This window comes from Capricornis sumatraensis, chromosome 1, assembly GCF_032405125.1.
Source record: "Capricornis sumatraensis isolate serow.1 chromosome 1, serow.2, whole genome shotgun sequence".
In the NCBI taxonomy this organism is placed as follows: domain Eukaryota; kingdom Metazoa; phylum Chordata; class Mammalia; order Artiodactyla; family Bovidae; genus Capricornis; species Capricornis sumatraensis.
In genome coordinates this window covers 204370771-204396840 of record NC_091069.1, presented here as the reverse complement: position 1 = coordinate 204396840, position 26070 = coordinate 204370771, and the positions used below count along the sequence as shown (strand labels likewise).

The following is a 26070-nucleotide window of genomic DNA, read 5'->3' as shown; positions in this document are numbered from 1 at the left end:
TCTTATATTCCTTGGACTGTGCTTCTCAGCAATTCAGAGAAGTGCCCCTGTTGTTAAAAAAATAAATCTGATTCAGCTAGCAGGGATTAGGTGCCAATTTAGGGGCATGATAAACAACTAGCTGTTTGTCCAGTTCTGGATTCATTACACAATTCTAACTGCAACACATACTGCTGTTACCCACTTAATTCAAACACAAACATTCAAACTGAAAACGTCAAGAGATTGCTTAAGAATATGTAGGAAACTATCCTATCTAATGCATACAACTCTTACATTGACAAAGGCACTTTTATTGCTACCTATATTACCAACGGGAAAGTGGACTGTAAGTGATCTATTCAACAAGCCACTTCTTAATACAACCAATATAATAGATGGTCGCTTACAGATCGATGAATAAATATACAAGTGCATAGATAAGGTTGGATGGCATCTTCGATGAAATGGACATGAACTTGGGCAAACTGCAGGAGATGGTGAAGGACAGGGAGGCCTGGCGTGCTGCAGTTCATGGGGTGGCAAAGAGTGGGACACAACTGGGCGACTGGACAACAATATAAAAGTAGATATAGACACTGATGGAAACATTACCTAGAGAGAATATATATGCACATATCTTATAACCTAAGGTCATATATATATATATATACATATATATATATATATACACACACACACATATATATATATATACAGCCTATGAAATAGGGAGGAAAGAAAAGTATATCATACTGTAAGCAGATGCACTTGTAAAGTCTCTCCAAAGAAAAACAGGGTTAGAATTTTCTCACAAGTATAACGTCTCTGTTTTAAAACTTAAAATATTTTACCTTCTCAAATGTTCCCCTGTCTCACTAAAATTTGAATACAAAAGCTGCATGAATATAATGAAAATTAAATATTATAGATAATGGGTTACTGTGATATTCAGAAGATACTGGCAACATTTTTGTTAATTAAATACACACATATAACACATTACGATATTACTCCCAAATAAGGTAACCAGAACTCCTTAGAGAAATGTCCCTTTTCAAATTTGACGCATGAAATACACAAGATGGGCTTCAACATCTTGTCAAGGAAAAAAGCAAGAAAGTTACAGACCATGGCAAAAAAAATAAAAAAAAAAAAACCCTAGGTTGCCAATCTGAAGAGACACCTATTGTCTAAAGATGGGGAAATTTAAGCATCACTAAGAATAATGATCTCATCTTTTAATGATAATAATACTTAAAAACACAAAAATGAAACTTCACCAGTTACCCTGGGAAGATGCTGAGAAGCCAAATCATTGCTCTGAAAACTAGTAAGTAAAGGGGAAAACTCATGCATATATCTCGGCTTTCTTATCTGAACTGTACTTCAGGGGGAGCAAATAATCAAGGCGGGGGAGTTTCTCTGCATAGAGTTAATCCAGACAGTAAATACTGAAACAACAGGGGAATTAGAACACATTCATTTTGCAGCACCTAAAGAATTAATTAATCTAGGCAATCCATTATATGCCTCCTAATGGAAATAAATGATAATACCAATGAGGTATTCTTCCTAAAACACTGAGCCTAAATCTGATCATAGCTTGGGAAGTAACTATGAGTATACAGGAAATAGAGGGATGGATAAAGATGACCAAAAAATACCAAGGGGATATAACTAGTAGAATACAGCCAGGAGGAAATGCTACAGGAAAAAACACTCAATTTCTTCTATATATAAACTATAATGAGAAAGAGGGACTTACTGACTTTGACTGGGGAAAACCTTTAAATTAAGAAATAAGAGAGACACAAACCAATTGCAATGATGGACCTTATTTTGATCTTAATGTAAGCAAAACAAACTCTAAAAATAATAAAATAACTGGGGGAATTTGATCACTGAATATTTGATAGAAATAAGGAACCATTATTTTTAAAGTGAACTTATGTGTTACATATTTTCCACAGACACACACTGAGCTATTTATAAATAAAATGACATAATGTCCAGGATTTGTTTCAATAAACCAAAATGAGTATAGCTGAGATAAGACTGGTTTTGTGTGACAATTATTGAACCTGAGTACACTACCATCCTCTCTAGTTTTGTGGGTATTTGAAAACTTTCATAATAAAAAGGTATTTTAAAAAAAACGTATCATGCATGCAAGCACTGTTTCTTCCCCATATTTTATTTTTCTGTGAGATGAACACTCTAGGTTTGAGAATCACCACTTCTGTATGCCTAGAATATTTATCCAGTGGCTGTACACATTGTGTGCATCGCAATGTATGTGAAAAAAAAAAATGAAATGCCCTTTCTCGTATCTTGACAAATTAGAAACACGTTTCCATATTATTCTCTTTCTCAGTTTCCTCCTTCCAATTCTATTCATACTGGCACATGAACTTATTTTTCCTGCCCTATGAGTCAGTCAACTTGGTAATGCTATTCTATCTGAGCACCAACAGCTATATCTCTGTGAACAAAAAGTACCAGGAGAGTACAGGTGTGTGGAGTCACAAGAATGGCCCTATCTTTATCTACAATATGTAATCCTCTGTTTGTTACACAAGCTGAAATGTTAATCAGAGAGTTAACAGAAAGATATTAGCAATGGCAGTTAACATTGAATTGAGTCAGGGACATCTTCCAAAATCGTTGTGTGATTGCTGTTCTTACTATCGTCTTTAGCGAACTAACAGGGCCTGTCATTTCATGCCATGTATTGTATTCCAATGTTCTTAAATCATAAACTCTGAAACCTAGTGGTAAAAGAATGCCCTGTACATTGAGATTTTTCCTGTCTCCTAACTCCAAGAGTATGATATTGTTTTAAGGTATAGTACATGGTACACTCTGAAGGACATATATTAAGTTAACCTTAAAAGTGTATTCCAGTATACATTGCTCTGTGTGATCCCATAGATGGCAGCCTACCAGGCTCCCCCATCCCTGAGATTTTTTAGGCAAGAACACTGGAGTGGGTTGCCATTTCCTTCTTCAATGCATGAAAGTGAAAAGTGAAAGTGAAGTCACTCAGTCGTGTCCGACTCTTCGCAACCCCATGAACTGCAGCCCTCCAGGCCCCTCCATCCATGAGAGTCTCCAGGCAAGAGTACAGGAGTGGGCTGCCATTGCCTTCTCCGCAATATACATTAGGGGTGGACAAATACTGTTTGATATCAATTATGCGAGATACCAAGAATAGCTAAATTCACAGGGTCAAAACATACATTGGTAGGGGCCAGGGATCAGGTGGTGGGTGGGTTGGAGGGAGGGATGGGAAATTAGTATTTAATGGGGACAGAGTTTCAGTTTAAGAAGGCGAAAAATTCAGGAGATGGGATGATGGCGAGAGTTGCACAACCATAGAAATGTACTTAGTGCCACTTAACTATACAGTTAACTATGGTTAAAAGAGCATGTTTTATATTATGCGACTATAATGCGTGCATGCTCAGTTGATTCTGACTCTTGGCAACCCTCTGGGCTGTAGCCTGCCAGGCTCCTTTGTCTATGAGATTTTTCAGGCAATAATAATGGAGTGGGTTGCCATTTCCTTCTCCAGAGGATCTTCCGGACCCAGGGATCAAATCCACGTCTCCTGCATCTCCTGCATTGGCAAGTAGATTCTTTACCACTGAGCCATCTGGGAAGCCCCTTTACCACAATAAAAAACATTAAAAATAAAAGTAAAATACAATAAAAATGTAAAAACAAAAAAGAAGTAGAGATAGTACACAACACAAAAGGGGGAAATGATAGCAAAGTAAGGCAAATTTTCTTTTCCTTGTTTCTTCTAATCCCACATAAAACCCATATTGCTCCCTGATCATTATCAACAATCAGCTAATCAGTGATAGAAAAGAAAAAGGCAAGTGGTTCTTACAAAAGCTTCTTTTCACTCCTTTCATAAACATAAAAGTATACAGTCAGTCATTAATGAAGCTTCACTTTTCAAAGAATTTTACCCCAATTTATAGAGCTTGGCTTAGCCTTCTGAGTTCTTTCCATCTTTTGCATGCATATCAACCTTTGTTTCTTGCCCCCCTTTTTTGGAGGGTGGGCTGCCCAGATGACACTAGTGGTAAACAAACCTCCTACTAATGCAGGAGACATAAGACTTGTTGGTTTGAACCCTGGGCTAGGAAGATTCCCCTGGAGGAGGGCATGGCAACCCAATCCAGTATTCTTGCCTTGAAAATCTTGCCAGTATTCTTGCCAGGGACATAGGAGCCTGATGGGCTATAGTCCATAGCGTTGCAAAGGGTTGGATATGACTAAAGCAACTTAGCATACATTCCTTTCTCAATATCTTACACAAAAGATACAGAACAGAATAATATACCATATCAAGAAAGGAATTCTCATTTGCTTAACATATAAAGCAACAATATCAGATTCAGTAAAGTGGAAAATATTCAGGGCATGTAGGTTCTGCACCAGCTAAATTATATAACCCAAATTATCACTTGGATGATCAGTATCAGGTTGCATAGCGACATGATATATCCATCTGGCTGAGCTACCAAGAAGTGAGTTTTGAGAGTTCACCCAACGCCAGATAATTAGGTTTCTTTATTGTTTGCTACTGAATGTTTGAATGAAAGAACTAAATTGACAGTTGGTTTTGGCATAAAGTAGGATTGACTTAGGCTTAATCTTACACCCAGAGTAAGAAGGTTTCTCCACCTAAGAAGTATTGCTACACGCAATATTTTAGTGTTGAGGCTGTCAGTTTTTTTTATAATGCTGTCCAATACTTTTGATAACAAAATAGAAGGAAATATACTTACCCTTTGACATCAGAGATACGGCTTTACAGTATAAATACTTTTCTCACCTGTTGGTATTTAGTGATTTCATTTTGGCTTTTAATTTGGACACAATATATTTAGGAGATGTGCTGTGATGGGGTCATACAGAATTGGACATGACTTAGTGACTAAACAACAACACGGGTTGTTATTTTCTTTAATAGAAAAAAAAAAAAAACCAAACAATTGTTCCTGAATTAAATTCAAAGGGCTATAAAAAGTTAATATGTCATTGAAATGTGATTTCTGTTTTGTTAAAAATATGTATCAAAGAATTATTTCATTTAGATCTTGTTTATTTTTTTCTTCCCTTTAAGACAATTCAACATTTTCTTCCCTGGGCATGTTTCTGTTATTCTTTTATATGTGCAATTTAGATAAATAGTAGAAATTAAATCCACAGATTACAGTGATCTATCGAAAGACCATCTAGCTTTTCTTAAGTATCAGAAGTTTCTTTTTTATCACCTAAATGTTTCTAGAAAGTAGCTTTACTGTTCAGTATCTATAATTAGATTAATCAGCATCACTGTTGCCTCCTCTGCTCTTGACTCATCCAATAAGTTACGTTTTACTCTAATGTTAAACTTTCAGCTGCCAATTACATTCCATAAATAACAATAGTAAACATATTATTTTCTCTCTGGCATCAAAATAACTAATTCCAACTTCACTGCAAACATTTTACAGGTGAGAATTTACAGGGGAAAATGACTTCCAAAACTGTAACTAATACATTTTTCCAGTTCATTGTTGTTTCAAATTTCCCATCTGCACCAATTCTGAAAATTGACCATAAGCAACATTGTACTTCAGAGTAAACAAACACGTTCTGGTAGTGGAGCATGCCATGTCTAACCTTTGCAAATCGGGAAATACTTGGTCACATTCCTTACACTCCTGAATCGCGTGTATCTCTCGGAGATCATTTTCACTCTCAAGCTTTTGTTGGAAGTCCTCTTCTACCATTGAGAAAGCCGAATGGGGAGTGCTGCATGGGAACTTCTGGTGATCTGCTAGCTCGGCCTTGGACTCAAAGAGCTGGTCACAGTCCTCACAGCGGTATTGCCGTTCTTCTGTGGAAATAATTCAGGTGTTATCAGAACTAGGCGATCAGGAAGCACTGCCACAGACCAGGAGTTCTTATCGAATTGTGAAAGACATAATAGAAATTATTGGGCTGTCCTTTGCACCACTCCCATTTTAACATGGATTAGAAAGAATAAATGTAGAGAGGCCAGCACAGAGCCTAGAACTGTAACAGAAGCGATCACTGGGGAGCCCAGATAGTCTTCTTATCAGATAAAACTTTATGATGAAACCCTTCCAGGTTTTAATATTCTCAGGACATATAAAGTCATAATGACCGTTTACCGAGCATCATTATGACCTCAAACCTGTTCATGGATTATTGATTTTCCTAAAACTTGACCTTGAGGAATTACATATCAGATTTGTTTCCCAGCTTTCTGATGAGAGTACTGAAGCTCAGCAAGTTCAGTAACAAATCAAGAATTATAGAGCTGAGTAGTTATGTCAAACTTTGAACTGTTTCTGTCCCATACCCTTCTCACAGTGCCATGTTACCTGTAGGGGACGTAGGAGAGTCCCTGTCTGAGCCTTACTTAAGCCTGGCTAACATCAATAATCTTGGAAATGCTTTAACGTTCATCATTTCTTATAATGGGACATGGCATGATTTTAGCACTTTTTTAGGCTCATTTATGTTCCCCCAGGGTCAGTGCTAATTGGCACGGCTTTGCTAAAGAGCCAACATATGAATTTACACTTTAAATCAGTAAGATAAATACATGGTAATAGTGGGAGACTAGAGATAACAAGGCGATAGAGTGTCAGGTAGTGACAGCCTTGTTTCTGTTCTTTCCACTGGCATAGCTTTTAGCCCACTCAGGAGGCTATAAATGCTATGCACTGATCACACCGGTACAATCACAGAAGTCCTGCAAACAGCTCACAATGCTGAAAGACACAGAGGACAACGAACGACAGGATACACAATCTGTGTTGCAGACCTACGGCCAGGACCTATAGCCAGTTACTCATTGACTGAACGTCTTTGAGGGAATATTTTAGTCACCTACCAGATGTGAGCCGTTTTGTTAGGGAAGGGATACATAAGCAAGCCAAGGGGATACACATGAGAACAAATAGTATGATACATTTTATGACAGGTCCATGCACAGGAACTAAGGGAGCCCAGAGGAATGTGCCAAATCCATCCATCCTGGGGGACAGAGGTTTAGAAAAGACTTTGTAATGAGGAAAACTCAGCTGAGTGGAGCAGGTTGAGGGACGGAATAGCATGGACCAACTAAGGCAAGAAAGAGCAAAAAAATGCAAGCTCCTAGAAAGGCAAAGCTGTAGTAAAGTGTGACAGGTTTATAGGATGCATGTAGGGGAGGAGTGGGAAATGAAGTTCGCGAGGGTAGCAGGTTCCTAGGGGCTTTTTAGGTTCATGCTAAGACAACTGAAGCAACTTAGCACCAGCAGCAGCAGCAAGAAAGTACAGAAAGCCACTGAAAGATGGAACACCCCACTGCAGCCTGAAAAGCCAAGCAGAGAGATCACATGGGTCATCATTGCTATAACCCACCACAATACTGGTTTAGATTAAACTAAACCAATAACACAGGGGCCAGAAAGGTAAAGAAGTTAGTATGTAGATTCAGTGGAGTTTGTCAGTTTGGGACTTGGTTAAAGAAGAGGGAGGTGTTCGAAAATAAATCACCTCAGCTGTAAGACGGGTTTCTCAATAACATCAACTAGGTAATGGAAATATTTCTTATAGTTTGTGACACTATTCACATGTTTAAGATCTAACTTTAGGACCTCAGCCAGCAGTCTGAACACAAACAGCCTCCAGGCCACATAATACATGAAAAGACATAGGATTTAGAGATGGCAAGACCTTGGTTTCAATGCTGACTCTACCACTTTCTAGCCAATTTATGTAGTCTTATGTGGCCTTATTCCCCTATCTGTATAATGGAAATAAGACTTTTCTTAAAGTTTGCTCTATGTCTAAAAGACTACAAAGGACAATGAAGAGCCGATAATATCTAGCATTCAGTATGTGTACAAAGCATGTATTTTATTTTCTCTGTCCTAAGAAACATTAACTCCTAGGAGTATGAAATACAAATCACCATTTAAACATTATAGACATTATATAATGTATCTGGTATACGTATGGATATGGATATCACACATCGAAAATAAAAAGCAATGGATGCGTTCAAGAGTATTGTAAACACAGGTAATTCATGAAATGTAGCCCTAAAAGAAAAACAGTCACCTCTGTTTATGCTTTTCAGAATAGTACACTAAGTATTTTTATTTCAAAAAATAATTATTTGAAAACCTTTTGAGAGCAAACATTCACTGATTAAAGTTTCCTCATACCAGAAAAAAGCCCAAATTATATTCATTTTTATCATCTAAGCAGTCCTTGCTGTCAAAGAGCCCTTTTCCACTGGGTCAGGTTCCCCATTCAGGCTCAAACTCTACCAGGCTAGTTGACAAGTCTGGGTTTCTGACACCACTTACTTGTTACAGTTTTTTAAGAGGAAAATAATTTCCAAAAGGCTCCCCGAAATGCAACTGGTATAAATTTACAAAGAGGCAGAATGCAGCTTGGCCAAAGTAAAAAATGTTCAAGTAATGAGTCAGCCAATAGTGGTAGCTTCTTTCACAGGAGATGCAGAAGCTGAAGCTAAGGTTCTCCTGTTGGCAATGCCAGACAGATGGGAAACCGACCAAACCAGCCCCAAACCGACCTCTCAGGTAAGCTGGGATGGGTACCCCTTCCTACTGATACTTCCAACTATGAAACTCTCCAAAGACACCACTAGACTATGCTGAATGAAGTCCCATTGTATTAGGAGAGAGAAACAGGAAAAAAAATATTAAATGTTCATCCCAATAATACAAACCAATACAAATAAAATTTCCTTTTACTCTCATCTGAATATACATCGCTCATCATCAAAATTCCTTTTTATGCCTCCTTCTTTGATTTAGAATGGGTCCCTGATGAATACAAATTCCTCTGACTCTAAAATTTCCTCATCTGTACTTTTCCCCCACCCTACAGCTGCCTCCCATGTGATCATGCTGGCTAGGATTTAAGCAGAAAGATTTTTTTCCAGTAATAGAATATTAAGTGGGAGGAACAACTGCTAGATTTTCAAAAGCCCCAAACCAAGCTCCCTGAAATGTCTTTTGCAGCATGAAAGTACTCTCACCAGAGTCTAAGGCATTGACAGAAGGCTTACTTATGTGATGTCTCAGTCCAGATATTCAAAATTCCTTTGACCTCCATTTCAGAAAAGACCTCTGCTTACTTTAGCTTCATGGTAATATTAGCCAGGTGTCACACTAAGAAAATAGCCACTCTAGGGGACAGAATTTATTAAAGCTGACAATGACTAGCCAGGGAAACACAAACACCAAGTGTGATGGATCCTTTGACAGGCTCCATCACAATCTCCAGATGAGGGTGGTGCGGATGGCGGCATGTGTGGTACTAACCATGGATGTCTGGTGCCATAGTTTCATGGGAATAGTCTTCACTCTTCATGAACAGCAGGAGCTCCTCTCCTGGGGCAATGTCTGCGACTACTCTATAAAATATCTTCAAAAGACAACGAACGTGGGAAAGAGAAAGAGAAGTGAATGTTAAGAAAGGGCAAGATATACACTAAGATAACCGTTCATTTTCCCATATTTTAACAAAATATTCCTTTTAATTTTCATCAAAAGAACTATGACTTCCCATTTTATACACTGAAAATTAGCCCTCTGCTGACAAACGGAAAGCTGGGACTCTCATGCCAATTTACGAATCCTTCCAACTCCCACTTCACAAGTCAAATTTTCTAAATGTGAGGCTTGCTGTGTCACATTCACCTTGTGAAATGTTTAAGAGACATGAAGAGATCACCAGAGAAAAGATGATCCCTTCTCTGAATCCCTTACTCTGGTGAACCATGCACAACTGATTGTTGCCTGTGCCCTGCATTATCCAGCTGTGGCTGGGCAAAGGCTGGCAGGGGCAGAGTTACTGCCCCTTCTTGAACATGTTCTCAAAAGTAGCACGTTCTCAATAAGGTGCTTTTAAGGCAACAGTCTGGAGGGACCCAACATAAAGAATCATGAAAAGATCTGGAAAAAAAAAAACAACACAGTTTTAAAAGAGAGTGTTTCTTTTTTAAAACACTGCATCCCTCTTTTATCAATCAAAAGTGATACTCACAGATCCAGGACCTGCCTTCATGACCCAGCTCCTGATCCCACTCTTTGAAAGCAAGCATTATGCTTTCAATCGATTCTTTTACCAGGGTTTGGGGGTGGTGCTTATTCCTCTTACTTTCACACAAAATGTTGATGAGAGGAAGGGTTGAATACATCCATTAATGACTGACTAAAAGCAGTGTAGCAAGTATGGAAAATATCCTGACCTATAATTTCCAAGAGCTGCCTACCTTTTCCCTGACCAGCTCAGTGACCTTAGGTAAGTCATTGCCCAATTTACTTGTCCAGGCTTCAGGGTCTCTTCATGTAAAAGGCATTTAGTTCTGATTTGCAACATATATAAACATCAAATCATTATGTTGCATACCTGAAACTAATATAATGGATATATCAATTATATCTCAATATAAAAACGACTTAATCATGAAAATGTTTAAGGTGCTTTTTCATTTTAACACAAAAGGTTTTTAATTTTTAATTCTAAGATTATGTATTAAACAAAAATTCTTAAATGAGAATAATTACAGTCACATACAGACACATACACACATAGAAATTCCACCAAAAGTAACAATGACAACAACAAAACCAGGGATTCAATTCTGCTCAGTCTCAATGCAATAGGGTGAAAAATCCTATAACACAAATTGGCATACCCTGCTAAGAAAAAGGAAGGATCTAACTGTGGTTTGCTCTAACTGTGGTTTCTTGCAGGATCACTTAATAGTTCAAACTGAGAAAAGTTGAGTAATTTAATGTCTTATGAGATCAAGAGAAATGTGCAAAACTTTAATTATATTTATTTGTTTATCTTTTGAAAAGCAGAGGACATTAAACAAAAGTACGTGCCTCTTCATTCCAGTAGGTGGCTCTAAACTCCAATTGTTTTTCTTTAAAAAGACCAGAGTACAAAACTGTGTTAAATTCAAAAAATAACTCAATGAGGAGTATTTTCTGCTTAGTTTCTTTCCTGTCAAAATAGAATCACTTTTTGTCACGCAACAGTAATTTAACCACATGAAGCTGGTTTACAGAAAATAATGCCAAACGTAAAATGTTCCTCTAATGTAATATGACCTAAAATGTTTCTCTAATATGATATGACTTAAGATTCTTTATCTCTATCCATAGATAGAATCCAGACTATCTTAGGAAAATAACTCCTTGTTATGTGCTGATTCTATAAAAACCAGAGACTTTATAGTTTGTATCTTATTAACCGTAACATTCATATTTTCCTTTCTTTGGAAGTACACTGAGAGAAATAGACTGCTCAAAAAAGTTACCAGGTTAAAAAAAAAAAAGTGTTCATTTGCTTTTTTTCTCCCTAAACCTTCCAGTTAAATGCTTGTTAGTACCTTGTTTCATTCTAGAGTCCTAGTTCCCCTTAGAAAACAATGGACTTCTCTCAACAGTTTGAATCACCTCTTCTTTTGGCATCTCTCAAAGGTTTAACTTATTAGCTTCCTTTCCAACAACATGTTGACATTTGAATTGTGACATATTAGAACTTTTCGGTGGCTTCTCGGAAACAGTGAGGTTAAAGAGACAATATCCCGCAAGACCGTAAAATGGTACAATTGTCTGTGCTGGGGAATGCTGCAGAGACACACACGCCAGATCACTGGAAGAAAGTATTATGATATCACTATTTCTTTGGCGTCCACTATTTATCATGTCTCTTTTAATTCCATTGCAGATTTATTCAATCCAATGTGAACAGTCCAAGAAACAAAAGAAAGTGATGGATATGTTGTAACTATATATTAGAAAGACAATTCTCTTTGCCGGGACATAGATCACTACTGTAATTTCCCTTTAAGTGTCCAGATTGTCATGCGAAGAATATTGAGTGCATAAAAAATAAAAGACACGGAAGAGTGTTGATTTTGGCTTTATTTACTGGAGGTAAAAGGTGACATTCCAGGCCACGAAAGGCAAGGCTAGGCAGCGTGGGTTTTAACTTCAGGGTGTTCTTTTCGATTTTAAGTGAATTTTTATGGTGCTCATGAAACTGAGGTTTGAAAAGATCTGGCAAGAGCCTGCCCTAATGAGGGCAGATTCTGGGCATGCTTCCTCATATCATATAAGAATGTGCTTGAAATCCCATCTACCACCCTTAGAAATCCAGCGCTTTTTTTCAAGGTGTTGCTACCACTTGCCATTTCATCATATCTCATGTCTTTAGATCTTAAAGAGACTTAAGTAAAATTATGTCTTTCCTCTTATAATTACAGTGGCTCCAAAGTATAATTTGAATACTTGAATTCAGAGATGTCCACATATAAAGTTGATTTACGTCCTAGCAATAATAATATACCAACAGGCATTTGGGAAGTGAGAGGAGTAGTTTAAATGAAAACATAATGACAATTTCTTGCCTCAAAACAATTATGTGGGGGGAAAATGGAATGTAATGCTGGTGGAATCAAGCCTTTCAGAAAATAAAAAATCACATCTATGTTTTTATGTTATAAAATAGGTCTTTAGGCAAATAAGAAAATATAATTAAAAACCTAAGTGCTTTATGCAGTTTCTCCCACAGGTTTGTCTATTAAGTATGTTCGACCATGCTTATAAAAATATAATTAAAACATCTTTAAAATCAGTATATTCTCAAAACTTCGACTATATTGCAGCCCTATGAACTATAGGTCATCTGAGTTAGGGACCAGGAGCAGAGATATTACTAACATAGCCTCTCTGTGCTTTGTGTTTGAGAAAAATGGAAGGGAATCAATTCCTCTGTTAAATTCCATAAAAGAGTTAACAGGTCTCTTCCATCAGGGGGTTTTATGGAAAAAGCTATCTGGAACCAAAATAAAAACGTCTTGGATCTGGGATTCTGTGATGAATTCAACTCAAGTATTTAAAGAGGGGCTCAAAAGTCTCAAACACTTAGAAAAAGTTGGAATGGATATAAAAGGGTTGTTGATTTATTATTTTGCTGGGTTTCTCTCAGAATGCTCTTTAAGAAGGGAAACAACTCCTCCCATTATAAGGTGAAAAATAGAAGAATAGGGCCTTACAGTCTAAAGAAAGAGGATTATATGAGAATTCCATTTTTTAAAAGTCATGATAAACATTTTAAAACTATGTTAACGCCTTTAGACTTTTCTTTTTGGTAGCTAATACACCAAATTGCATAAATACAACATGTTATGAACATGACCTAACTCATAGAAACTTTTGAAAGTTAAGATGGTCTTTTCATTTTATCACAGAAAAAATATAATTTTCCCAGTATCTTGCTGGACTCTTTTTAATCTTTCCAGAGAGCTTTTTATCTTTATCCTTCTAAGTATGGATATTATATCTGATCTCTGAATACTTTATAAGAATAAATATTATGGTAAATGTTTTAACAGATCTTTATGTATTCTTATATTTTTAAAACTTGCTAAAAAAACACTAGTGGAATTTCTTTATATGTTTTTAAAAAATTCTAAATCATTCATATATTTGAAGATAAAACTTGAAATCTCCCAATTTGTTCACTTTTACTACTGGTGAAATTCACAATTTAAGGCATAAATATAACATTATACATATATATAGGAATTACTCTAAAAATAACTATTATTCCTAATTTGTTTTAATCAAACCTTGTAATGGTTCCAAATGTCAAAAGTATATCTGTTCAGTTAAGGCGAAGCTAAAGGTAAAAGCCAGTGGCGATGTGGACTTGATTTAGCAAATTTAGACAGCCAAAAGTTATACTTTCATACAATGTTATATATATAAGAATATATGTGCTTGGGTATGTTATATATTTTATACGTGATTTACAAATGTGATGAAGTATATGTTTGAGGAAACTTTTTTCTTGTATTAATATAAATTAATATTTAATGGCCTATAATTTTTCTAATTATATATCATAAAAGTTATATATTTTATAAATTATATATTACATGTAATATATGTTGTATATAACAATTTTTATGTACAGTTGGAACTGAAATTAATCACACTTTATTAAATATTCATTTTCTTTTGTAATTTAAGCCCAAAAGGACAGTCACCAAAGAAAATATGGACACTATAAGCATTCTGATAGGAAAGGTAATAGGCTATAAAAGACTTTCAGATTATTTCTCTTTTATACTGTCAGAGCCTGTGTTCAACCAATTCCTCCCTCAAACTGATGATGGCTACCATTTGTATTTATAAATGGTAATAATGTGGGTTCTTGTTTATAATCTTATAAAATAGAGAAATCTAGAATCTGTCAGACCAGACCTGCTGTCTGGTTTGCTATGCTTGGATCGATTTAAAGTATTATGCTTGCACTACTGAGACAAGAAAAATTCAGTGCACAGGAGGGAAAACAAGAAAGAAAGAAAACACATCATTTACTTTTAAAAAGATGAACAAGGACTCATTGTTATGAATTCCCGTTTATTTTTCCTGGTCAAGCACTGGAAGTTTTATTTATGCTTAATAGACTACATTTGGCATGTCTGAAAATGGCAGAAGTGTGAATTATGAGTGACCTTCAACCTATTCAGGAAGTTGTAATAATTGAAATAATAGAGAAATGTACTCCCTGCAAAATCTGTACTGAGACAACTGTTTCAGACTATTGCTGTCTTTTCTGTCTTTTCACTTTGAAGTAGATAGTTGATTCCTTCTCTCCCAACTCCCACAATTCAGCCTGAATGCTTTACTTTCTACAGCTTCATACCAGTCTGAGACTAGGAAAAGGTGAATGGAACTTTAACATTTAGAGGCTGGGTGGGAGGGGAGGTAAGTGACAGTTTGCACATCTGAACAAAGTCAATATTTGATATAAACACATCTGTCAGTCTTGGTGCTGCAGAGGTAACACCAAGCCCACAGAGACAACGTGTGCACAAGTGCTCACTTTAGGAAAGGTGCTCTGGACGCCTGATCTATCCATAGCACTGTGGGAAACCCCAATTCTGGAGGACAGGCGTAGTGTCAAGGTTTTTCACCTCTAAAAGAAGGACCCTTTTTAATCCTGATTAAAAAGAGATAACAAAAAGTGTATTCAGCAGACAGAGATTAATAATAGAATGTAAAGAAATTTGTCCAACAGAATGGAAACACTGTCATGGCCAAGCTTTGCTAAAGCAAACCATCCTTAGTTTCTCCAAAGACACAGTATTCTGAATTTGTCTTCAAGGTAACAGTCTAAAGACTAGAAAATATTAACAGAGAAATATCAGGTGTAAATCTTGCTGTATCTGCTTTAAAACCAGAAAAAAAAAAAATATATATATATATATACTAGCTACTCTCAGAACAAAAATATTAATGGAGAAGAAGCCCCCCCACACATACACATTTTTATTTCTTCCATAATAACATGAAAAGAAAGCCAAGTATAATTTATTGAATGAAATAAAACAGAGAGAATTGCCTGTTGATTCTAGTTTGCAAGAACAGGGCAAGTGATAAAGATCCACTATATTATTAGACCTGGAGCTTGTTTTGTAACCAGCCTGGAAGCTTTGCAAGCATCTTGTTAAATAACCTCTAAAGATCACGCTATAGACCTCACAAGAAATATTCCTTAGCCACCTGTCTTTAATATGGCCATTTTGTCTGACTCTATAAAACTGATCATCCTCAACAGTTTCAGACTGCTCAAAAAGAGAGGAAACTAAAGATCTTCTTTGGGTTTTTAACTAGGCTGGAGACATTTCTTATGTTCTTGACCAACACGTTTTCCTCTTTGATGGCTTGTGATGCATTCTGACACCTATCTTTTTGGTGCTATTCCAGAAATAGCTAGACTCCGGTATGGGTGTGATGCTTTGAGATCCTCCTGTATGAAAAATGTTGGGTACATGTAAACATGAACTACTTAAAATGCACAGATCATCTTTTTCGTGAACTTACGTGCTTTATCAATCTTCATAAAAATTCCTACCTTCTGTAGTGCTATGACAGGCCTGTGTGCTGGGCACAGTTACATGATGGAAGTTTTTTTGGGGGGAGGGGATGTTATTTGTTTTATCATGTGAATAGCAAATGACAAACTATGTCTGAGACAGTTTCGTCTTTGGGTGAAGGAAGTAACTTATCAGCCAGACGACACCCCCTCAAAGTCCACTTAGGCACCGTTCACAAAGCCAGTCTCTGGGTATTGCCAGCTGGCATTCATCTTAAAACAGCAGAACATAACTTTGGTATAAAAGTGGAACTTGACTTAAAAACAAAGCAAAGAAAATGGCCAAAGCCAATAATAATTTTAACTTCAAAAGAGGTCATAGAAAATGCGGACAGAAATCCTTGCAAAGGAAGAGCAAATTAACAAATTACCTGACAGTTGACACAAACATGTTTAAAAAGTAGAAAGAGTCTAAGATACTATATTTTGCTTTTATGTGGTTGATCTTCCCTGCTTTTTTGCACAAATTGCATTAATTGAATGATGCAGGCATGGTTTTTTTTTTTTTCTAAAAGCCAAAGAAAATAACTTGATAATTGAGCCTATAATAAGCCTGCAATAATAATACTGTTGTAGTGTCCCAGCAGACTGATAGCACCATTGACTTGGACCCAAGGAGAGGGAGGGCGAGTGTGCCACTCAGCCATGATGGTCCTGGAAGCAGTTAAAACTTTATAAGGTAAAGCACAAACGAGAACAATGCCTATTCCAGCTGAAAACAGTGTAGAATCTTGCTGCTGTTCCTCAACCACAAGGGAGCTGGCAGCATCCCTTAACTGAATTCTGACTATGCATTGTCTGAGGGGCACTCCTTCTTCTAGGTCTTCTTTCTTCAAAATATACATCGGGCATTAGATAATCTCTTATCGACACATTTCGCTTTCTTTGGAGTGAACAGCAGACTTCTCTTACTGTACTTACTAAATACCAACTGTCAAGGGCCTGTTTAAAAATGAAAGGACTTATCACCTTGTGTAAATGACAAGATTAATAATGTCTTGGGTTCCTGAGAACTTTATCCCACTTGTAGACCATGTTAGGGCAGGCCAGGAGCTTGAATAAAAGTGTGTTCCTTTCTGTGGTGCAGAATACACACGTAGCTATAAAACATTACCCCAAAGTACATGCCCAGATCGCTCTTGGAATCACGAGAGGAAAGGTAGGTCCTGTGTAAGTCAAAAAAGTTCACTTTCACGAATAGGGCCTTAGCGATCTGTCTGATTACAACCAAAATGATCTCACCATGGAGAAGTATTAGAGGAAAACTTGTGTCCAGAGAGCTATTTCATAAGTACGCTAAGCTTGTGAACATGTCCGAGATAAGAACTGGCCTAATGGGGAGGTGTTGGGGGGTGGGCGTGGGTTGTGGATCCTCTCACCTTTAAGCTAGGTGATGGGTATGGCAACACGGAGGTCTGAGGAAACTTCTCCAAGAATGGAGGAAAAGGTGGGAGTAGGGTGAGACCAGACCTAACGCAACATGCTCTATCCATCCATCAAAATGGGTGTAAAAGTAAGAATCGACAAGACGTCAAAGAAAAGGACATCAGAGTATCCAGATTTAAAAAAAAAACAAAACACTCAGTAAATCATCTAGGTGTTTGGTATACCTGACATGAGACATATGAGTGCTTCCATATGTAATGAAATTTCTAAATAATTAATAAACCATTTTCATGCTTCCTCTGCACATCTGGTCCTCTTGAGGACCTCTTCTGGAAAGAACTTTCATCGTCCAACTTTCTGCCTCTGCTCCTGCCCTGATCTACTTCCCAGTGCCAGGGTCTGTACCCACAACCAGGAACAATTCAGACCGTTAAAATACAAAAATACTATACTGAAGCATTGTCTCTCTCAGTAAATATTTCCAGCTAAAAGCTGTGCCAGAGCGGTGTAGCTATGTAACACTGTAAAGAAACTATGGAATAAGGGAAAAAATAATTAGCATTTCAAGGATAAAGAACCTTGGGTATTTTTAGTGGCTCTACTCTTTTATGACTGGAGTGTGACTTAATTTACTAGTGTCTTTGGTGCAGCCTTCATTCACAAAGGTAAATTACTATAGTTAATATAATATTTTCAGGGGGAATAAGGATATTAGTCAGAAGCTGCAGCTACTTAGAAATTATGGTTTAGCAAGGGCACCAGTGTTTTCAGAATTTCTATCTCCAAAAAAAAGTCACTGCAACAATTCTGAAAACATGCAACGAAAAAGATATCTAAAAACAAAAAAACTTGAGTCTTCTAGGGAGCACTGTCAAGAAAGAAAGCTGCCACAAAGCTCACTTTGGCCTGGAAAAAAAAAATCTGCAATAAAACAACTTGCAGAAATCTATTGGAAGATTTAAACTCAGGAAAATCCCCTCAAATAAAATGCTTGTAGAGAGGTATTAGGAAAATGTTCACTGAATAGCCTTTGTTTTTATGATACAAAACTGATTACATCCTTTATCAACTTTACCTGAAAAACAAAATCCAGGCTGTTTCTAAGTACTTCATCACCCCCAAACAAATCAAATATGAGTTTTATCCAGGATGCATGTTCTGACTGTCCCACTATTATCAAACTGCATTATCATCTTCAGCAGACACATTCTTTATGTTTTACAAAACTCCTTCACATCACTATAAAACTGATATAATATTAGAATTTTTAAAAATGCATATCTTTGCAAAAGTAAAGATATGTAATTTATATCCTCTTTTTTTATTTTAGGTCATCTTTCTTTGCCAGGTAACCTAATTACCACAGTGTCTAGCTTGCAGTTGAAAGATTCCTCCAAAATTCTTCTTTTTTATAGTCCAGGACTTATTTAAAATTCATTTTATAAACTTGAGCTCTGTCTAAGAATCAGAGCAAAGAGAAACACTTTTTACAGTTTCTGGTTGAGTGCATCATTTGCTTTTGTGTTGGGCAGGTGAGTTGATGTTGTTCATGTTTCATAATTATTCCTGATCTAGGGTGTCTCTTTATACCTGGATATTAAACATCTCACACAATGGGAGCGTTCATTAAGTGATGAGTTATGCTTATTCACCATTTGGCAGCTCCTATTCCTCACGGAAAAGAGTGAAAAAATAGACCTAGAGAATCTCTTTAGTCAGCTCTTTTATCATTGTATATAGTCCAACATTCACATTTCAAAGCTGACTGGAATTGCCAGTCTTAAATGACTTTTAGAAATGCATATATACTTAAAGATGAGTATGTTTATAATATATGCATACACTATTTTGGTGTCTGCTCTCTTTTGTAAACTGGGTTAAGTATGATTGTATGCATATATGCCTATCACACAAATCTGACTTTTACTTCTGACTTTCCTCTCTTGTTTATGGGTGAACTTACTTGACCATATAATGTAAATTTCACAACTATGTTATTTGATATGCACTCTGTTACCATCTTAGATTTCTGCCAGCATAATACATAAGTTTAAAATGAGAACTTACAGAAATAATAGTATATGTCTAATATTGGTCTTTTATGATTTTCCTGATTAGCTAGTTTCCCTGATTCTTCAGTTAAAATACATAAACATGTTATTCATTAAGATATGAGACCAGCATATTTTCTTTTGAAAGCAATGCATTTTACAATGTGAACCTCAAAAGTAACCATATGAAAATTATAAATGCCTACTCTAATAAGCAAAGTAATTCATACTTATGAATAACAAAATAGTTTCCCTTTTTAATGTAATCACAATTCCCAAGGACAAAAGCATACTTATAAAAATAATTTAGACATAAATATTAAATGAAAAAAATACATTGTCCACAAGTCTCATTCTTCAACCATCTTTTCACAAGTCCTGCAACAGTTCTATCTGTTTAAGGAAATAGCTCTTGTTGTCAGTAAATAGGAATACCAAATAACTATTTTGATATAATTACATTATTTCATCTTAAAACTGCCTTTTGAGGTATTCAAGTTACTTTTTAAAGAAACATCACACGCACAACTCACCCATTTATAATACCTATGTATTTCCCACATCGACAAAACAGTCAGTGCTCAAAAAATGTCTGTTGTTGATGGTGACAGTAACTCATATGATAAACTTGGGATATTTTCTGTTCATAAGCAATAGCTAATTTAATAATGATCTACTTTGTTCCAATAATGCCTCTTGTTTTCTTACGGCAAAGGGAAAAACCAATTGATTGGTTTATTACTTTTGATATATGTTGAAGATTTTTAAATGATTCCCACTTTAAAGTGAATTTTATAATTTACTACCTCTTATACAGGTTAGTCAGTAAAAATTATCTGGTAGCTGGTAAAATGCCAAAGAATAATCTCATAACAATGACTGAAATAGAGTCATAGACCATATGACGCTAGCATTACTTACCAGCTTTCAATTGGAAACATCTAATTTAAACTTTTCTTTTTCTTGGTGGTGATTTTTAGAGTAGATTTGCCAAGCAACCAATTTAATATGATCTTTGAAACATATTTGATTTAGGTAACCATTGGTTTAAAAGAAATAAATGATGATAGTATAATTATATTCTAACCTAATGATGTTTATAAAACAAAAATTAACAGGTTGAACTTCTTGTTGTTTTAGGTATTATCATACTAAGTTACAAGATTCATAACCTCACTTTATTGAGTGCAAAATATGTTTCATAATATTTTCATGATCTTGTTTCATAGTTATTGTTATTAAAGTTAACCTCACTGCATGAGCTTCCATAAAGCAATTTCCAGCAGTGATACTTTTAAACTATTCACATCAACAACAACAGAAAATGTATTTGATTAATCGAAGTGTTTCTTGTTTATAATTAAGCAAACCAAATGCATAATCAGATAAGCACACACATAGATCATACATCTATATCTACCTACTATTTAAAATAAAGTCTATATATTTCAACTGTATCACTTGCAATTTCTGCAAAAATTCAGTGTTCTTGATTAGTTCAGTACTTTCTATGAATGACTCCTTATTATGAAGGCAAAGAAAAACTGATAAAGAATACCTATTAATAAGTAGTATTCAGTTTTTAAATCATTCAGTCATACACAGAAGACTAGAGCATTTCTGAAGTTTTACTAGCACAAAGTGAATAAACTACCCAAAAAAGAAGTACTGAAAGAAAGTAATACTGAAAATTACTTTATTCTGCATCTTATATTTGGGCATTACCTTTCACCATATCAAAAAACAGGCCACAAGGGTCTACTGCAACTCACTGTTATTTTTATTCTTCAGGCTTCACTGATACTTTAGTGCTCTCCAAGAAAGACAAGAAAATCTTTACCACATACCTGATCATTTATCTGGCATGCAACGAGGTTGTGCTGATCATAACAGCCAGCGAACCTGATGTACTTGAGCCAGCTTCCTACATCTGGTTGACTAGCATCTATGCAGAACTTCACATTGCAAAACTCATCTAAGATCTAGAAAGAAGAAGATGAGAACAATCGATTTCCGTATCAGTTCATTCATTAGAATAATTAATTGCTTGAAAATATTTTATTCAAATGTATGTTTCCTACTTCGAATCCTTATGAGAAAAGAAGTCAGCCATCATGCATATTAATACAGAAGGAATAATAGTAAGTTATCTTAGAAGTGGCAGCGGTACTGCTTTTAAAGGAACAAAGCAATTGTAAATTACTACAAAAACTGATCAATTGGTTTCAAAAATGTCAGATTCCTTATTTTGCATAAAACAGTGCTATTTTGTCCAATGTGATTTTTACAAAAAAAATACTGAACACCATATATTAACATAATATTTCTAAACTGTAGAAGTCAATATTTTATGTTAAGATAGTCTTCCCTTGTAAGTATATACTTTCACATTTGTGCACTTTAAATTAATGCAATGTAAAAATTTTAATCTAAATATTGTCAAATTCCTTTTTAGTTTGTATCGCATTACCATGAAACAAATCACACCCTTATCTGAAGAAGAGAGTAAGAGTCGTCTCATTGATGCTACTGACCAAAGAAAAACAAATGAAAATAAATATCTGGTAAACACTCGTGCAAAACATGTCAACTTAAAGTTTTAGGTACCCTATGCCAATGCATATTTCAGTTTAATGTTTTGTAAGTTAAATATCAAAACTGGCTTGTGATCAAGTAAAAAATATATAAAAATTTTGTAATAAATTGCCATCATTATATATGGTTATGTATTGTTATTTTTCATGAGATTTTACATTTGACCTATGTTAAATATTAATCACTACTCAGGATACCTATTAAACTAAAACTGAAATGGGTAAGGCCCATTTTTAAAGTTGTGTCTACTTAAAGGAGGCTATTCAGATTCACTAGCAGCAATGTTGTTAAACACCAATATTAAAAGCTGCAGAGTTGTTGACCTGATGGTGAATAACTAGAAAGTCTGGTAATGTTAATGTCAATCAGTTAACCCAAACTTGAGGATGTTTCCTATCAAAGACTAAACAATATAGTCCAGAACATTAATTGATGAATTAAATAACCCCCTCCCCCTCAGAACTCTGTTGTATCTATACCTGTAAAAGTTAAAACTAAACTCTGGAGTGTATAGACCAAAAGCAATTTTGCAGAGAATTCAAGTAATCACTCAGTTACAGATTCAAATGGTTAACTCACCACAAACTTCAAGAAGCCCAGTGTTCTGAGGGCTCTAGTCAAGAGGCATTATGAATATGCCTTTGGCCATGAGGCAATTAAAGGGCAATAAGTAGTCCCACAATTTTAAAAAGAAAAATTGAAACATAGATAGGAGTAATAATTGCTACACACACACATATACACCCACACACATCAAGTCTTTTTCAAGGACACCTTTCACACTAATAACAAAAAGTTTATATTAAATAGCCTCTTTAGTGAGGACAGATTTGAACAATTTCTCATTGATAAAATTATAAACTTTAAGCTGTTTTCGTCAACTCTCAATGCTGAGCAGCTTAAATGGCAATTTGAGATTCACCCTCTCAGATGTCTGGAAGTATTACAAATAACAATAGCAATACACACTTTAAAACAGTACAAGGTTGAGATTGTTGTTTTATTTTTTGGTTTGTTTGATTTCTGGTTGATCTTTGTTGTTTATTTTCTCCACTAGCATGAGGGGGGAAAAAAAAGCAGTTCTGACACACTAGAGAAATATTTAATGAAGGAAATAGGGTGAAGTCAGTGAAATGCAACACCAGTTCCATTTCATATTTGCAGAAAGACGTGGAAAACTTGTTAATTTCAAAGTCAAAAATCATCTATGCCCCTAGCTTTCCAGCATTCCCCTTTTTGCGAGGGCAGAGAGTTAAGTATTGCATACATTGCACATAAAAATACTAGGTGTAATTTTACTCCGTGTTAACATTATTGCCATTGCCACTGTCAACAGTGAAATTAATTTAAAAACAGGTTCATTTCCAAAGAATGTCTTTTTACATATATGTAAGATGATTATTCAAATATTTCACCAACATATTAACTTTCTTACTCCCTGTATTCTTGCCCCAAGACAAAAGCTTAACTTTCTCCAGAAACCTTCCCCCCCAACCCACCCCGCCCCCGACCCCGGGTGAATTATTCGCTTTTGATTTGCTAACAGAACTGCATTTGTCTCCCAAATGTCTTAATCGTCTCGGAAATCTTGAATAAAATAAAGTAACAACACATCTTCCGTCATTTCATCTAACACGCTCCTGTGTTTTTAAAAGCTGTCAAGTTCCAAAGATAGCTTAAAAAAAAAAAAAAAAGAATTCCCTTTAGGTGGACTTTAGAGAAAGGCCCTTTCAAAAAACCAACAGCAAAAGAAAAAAAAAAAAATCCCCATAACCTAGCCAAAGGGTCCGAATGTGACTTTCTCGCGAAGCAGCACACGATGTTGGACAGCAAAGCTGTTACTTGGCAAGGTGGAACTCGGCCGAAAGCGGCTCCAAAGTCGCGTGGCCGGTGCCAGGAATTCAGATTTTGGCAACCCCACCTTCTGCGTCCCTGATACCGACGGACAGACACACGAAGGGAGGGGAAAGAGGAGAAGAGCGCGAGGAAAGGAGGGCCGACAGCCGGCAGAGAGACCCACCGAAGGCCGGACGACCCACCCCGGAGACGCGTCCAGACCGCACCGTTGCACAGGAGGAACAAGGAAATCGGCAGTCCCGGCAACGTAGATAAGCACAGGGCTCCGCGAGGCAGCGGGCAAGTAGGAAAAGAAGGCTGGGGGCGGGGGGCGTCCCGGAGAAGGGGTGCCAAGGCAGGAAACTGTCCCAAGTAACAAACTATGCATATCGCCAAGACTTTTTTTTCTTTTTTAGTTCTCTTACCTTAAGATTTCTATGGCCTCAACTCAGCAATAAAAGGCAATCACAGAAGAATTAAAACAAACAAAATAATCAGCAGCCCCCAGCTTTCCTGCACGAAAATCCTTTCATACGATCCCGAGCCACATTTCGAGATGTTTTTAAAAAAAAAAAAAAAGCCTCGAGTCTCGATTTCCGAATGGTCTTTGATAACTTTGTCCGTCTCTAGGATTCTGCTCGCCAGGACCACGCGTTTCAGATTTATTGTCCGCCAACAGTGTATTTTTAAGACCAGAAATGAAGTCTCCGCTTGTCTGGGTGACCCGGGTTTGGTGTGTTTTGGCTTTTTTCCCCCTTCCTAAATGAGCTCCGAGCTATTCCTTCTGGTTCACATCACCTCCCTCTTTTCTCACTTTCGCTTGCTCTTATCAGCCCGATGTGTAATGAAAGTTATCTGAAACCCACTAAAACTTCTTCCACTTCTTTCTCCCGCTCCAAAAGGGGGGGGGGGGGGAATACAGGCAGGAGGAGGAGAGTTTGAAAAGGTGGGGGGCCTGGGGAGGCGAGGGGAGCTCTAGCCCCCTTTCTGATCCTCCGCTGCGCCTTTCCTGGTCGTAGACCCTCACGGGATCGTCCCCTTTCGCAACTCCTAGCTCAGCCGCCGGGTTTCTATTTCATGAACTGTCTCTTTAAAGAGGATCTGCTCGGCCATCCAGAAAGAACCCGGGGCGAGGGAGAAAGGGAGCTATCTCCCGCCGCCCCAGAGTGATCGGAAGCCAGACGGGCTCCTCTTTCAGTAAATTTTTAAAGTGACAGCAGCCTCCTCTGGCGGGAGAGGTCACAAAAAGGTCGCTAAGACTCAGTCCTATAGGGTCAGACTGATTACGGATGCACCATCCCCCTTAAACATGTAGATTTCTCCGGGTAAACAACCAATGGGGAGATCTCGCCAGGCAGGATTTCTTTCCCCAGGGAAATATCCTCTGTTTAGGTGTCCTGAAAGCACAAGTGTGTGTGCGTGTGCGTGTGCGTGTGCGTGTGTGTGTGTGTGTGTGTGTGTGTATTGGGGGATGGGAGTGATGGGGTGGAAAAGTGTTTTCGGGGTGTGAGGGTGTGTGCTCCGAGAATGGGGGTGGGGCGCTGGAGGGGGTGAAAAGGTTTAGAGTAAAGAGACTGTGGCTCATGCTAAATATCATTAGTTTAGAAATTCTTAGGAAACAGTAGCCTGAAAAGTTGGAAAAGACGGTTACAGTTTTTTGCTAAGTATTTATTATTATCATTGAAATTCGTACTCTATTCTCTCCATTATCACAGGTCAGCAGAAGAGCATGCTACTTTTTAAATCATATTTTTCTTATAAGGACTTTAAAAATCCGAAACATTATTTGCATATAACCTCCCCAGATAGCCTATTATGGGCCGAGAGAGGGTGACAATTGTTTCGTGAGTTTTTATCATATTCTTTAATACATTAACTAAAACATCATAAACGCCCCAAAGTAGAATTAAGCAATTTTGATAACTCAGATTATTTTTTAACTTTTAACCTCATGAATGTTTTTTGAGGGGACAAGTACTACCCGGTGATTAATGATTTTCTAATATATATGTTCTGTATTTATCAACACATTCCAGAAACAACACTGGAAGAAAGACTATAGGGAATGCATGGCAAAATAAGTGTCTATGGATTTACTTTAGCTAAGCTTAGAAATTTTAGTGAAATCCACCGGTTAAATGAAAATAAACGCTTTTTAAAATCACAAACTCCATTCATAAAAACAAATGGGCAAAATCCAACT

General features: G+C 36.7%; 1 protein-coding gene across 4 annotated transcripts in view; it reads right to left on the bottom strand.

Annotated features, from left to right (window-relative positions):
* Window positions 1-21415, bottom strand: part of MECOM (MDS1 and EVI1 complex locus) — a 62999-nt gene extending 41584 nt beyond the window's left edge. For 2 of the 4 annotated variants that reach the window (XM_068977244.1, XM_068977226.1), the window contains exons 1-3: window positions 21284-21415; window positions 9357-9459; window positions 5665-5881 (exon numbers count right to left, since the gene is read on the bottom strand). In XM_068977244.1, the coding sequence (XP_068833345.1) occupies window positions 5665-5881; window positions 9357-9405 (266 nt within the window). In that variant the 5' untranslated portion in view covers window positions 9406-9459; window positions 21284-21415. The remainder of the gene's footprint in view (window positions 1-5664; window positions 5882-9356; window positions 9460-21283) is intronic. The other 2 variants (XM_068977253.1, XM_068977235.1) reach the window with 2 other exon arrangements.
* Window positions 21416-26070: the final 4655 nt, after the last annotated feature.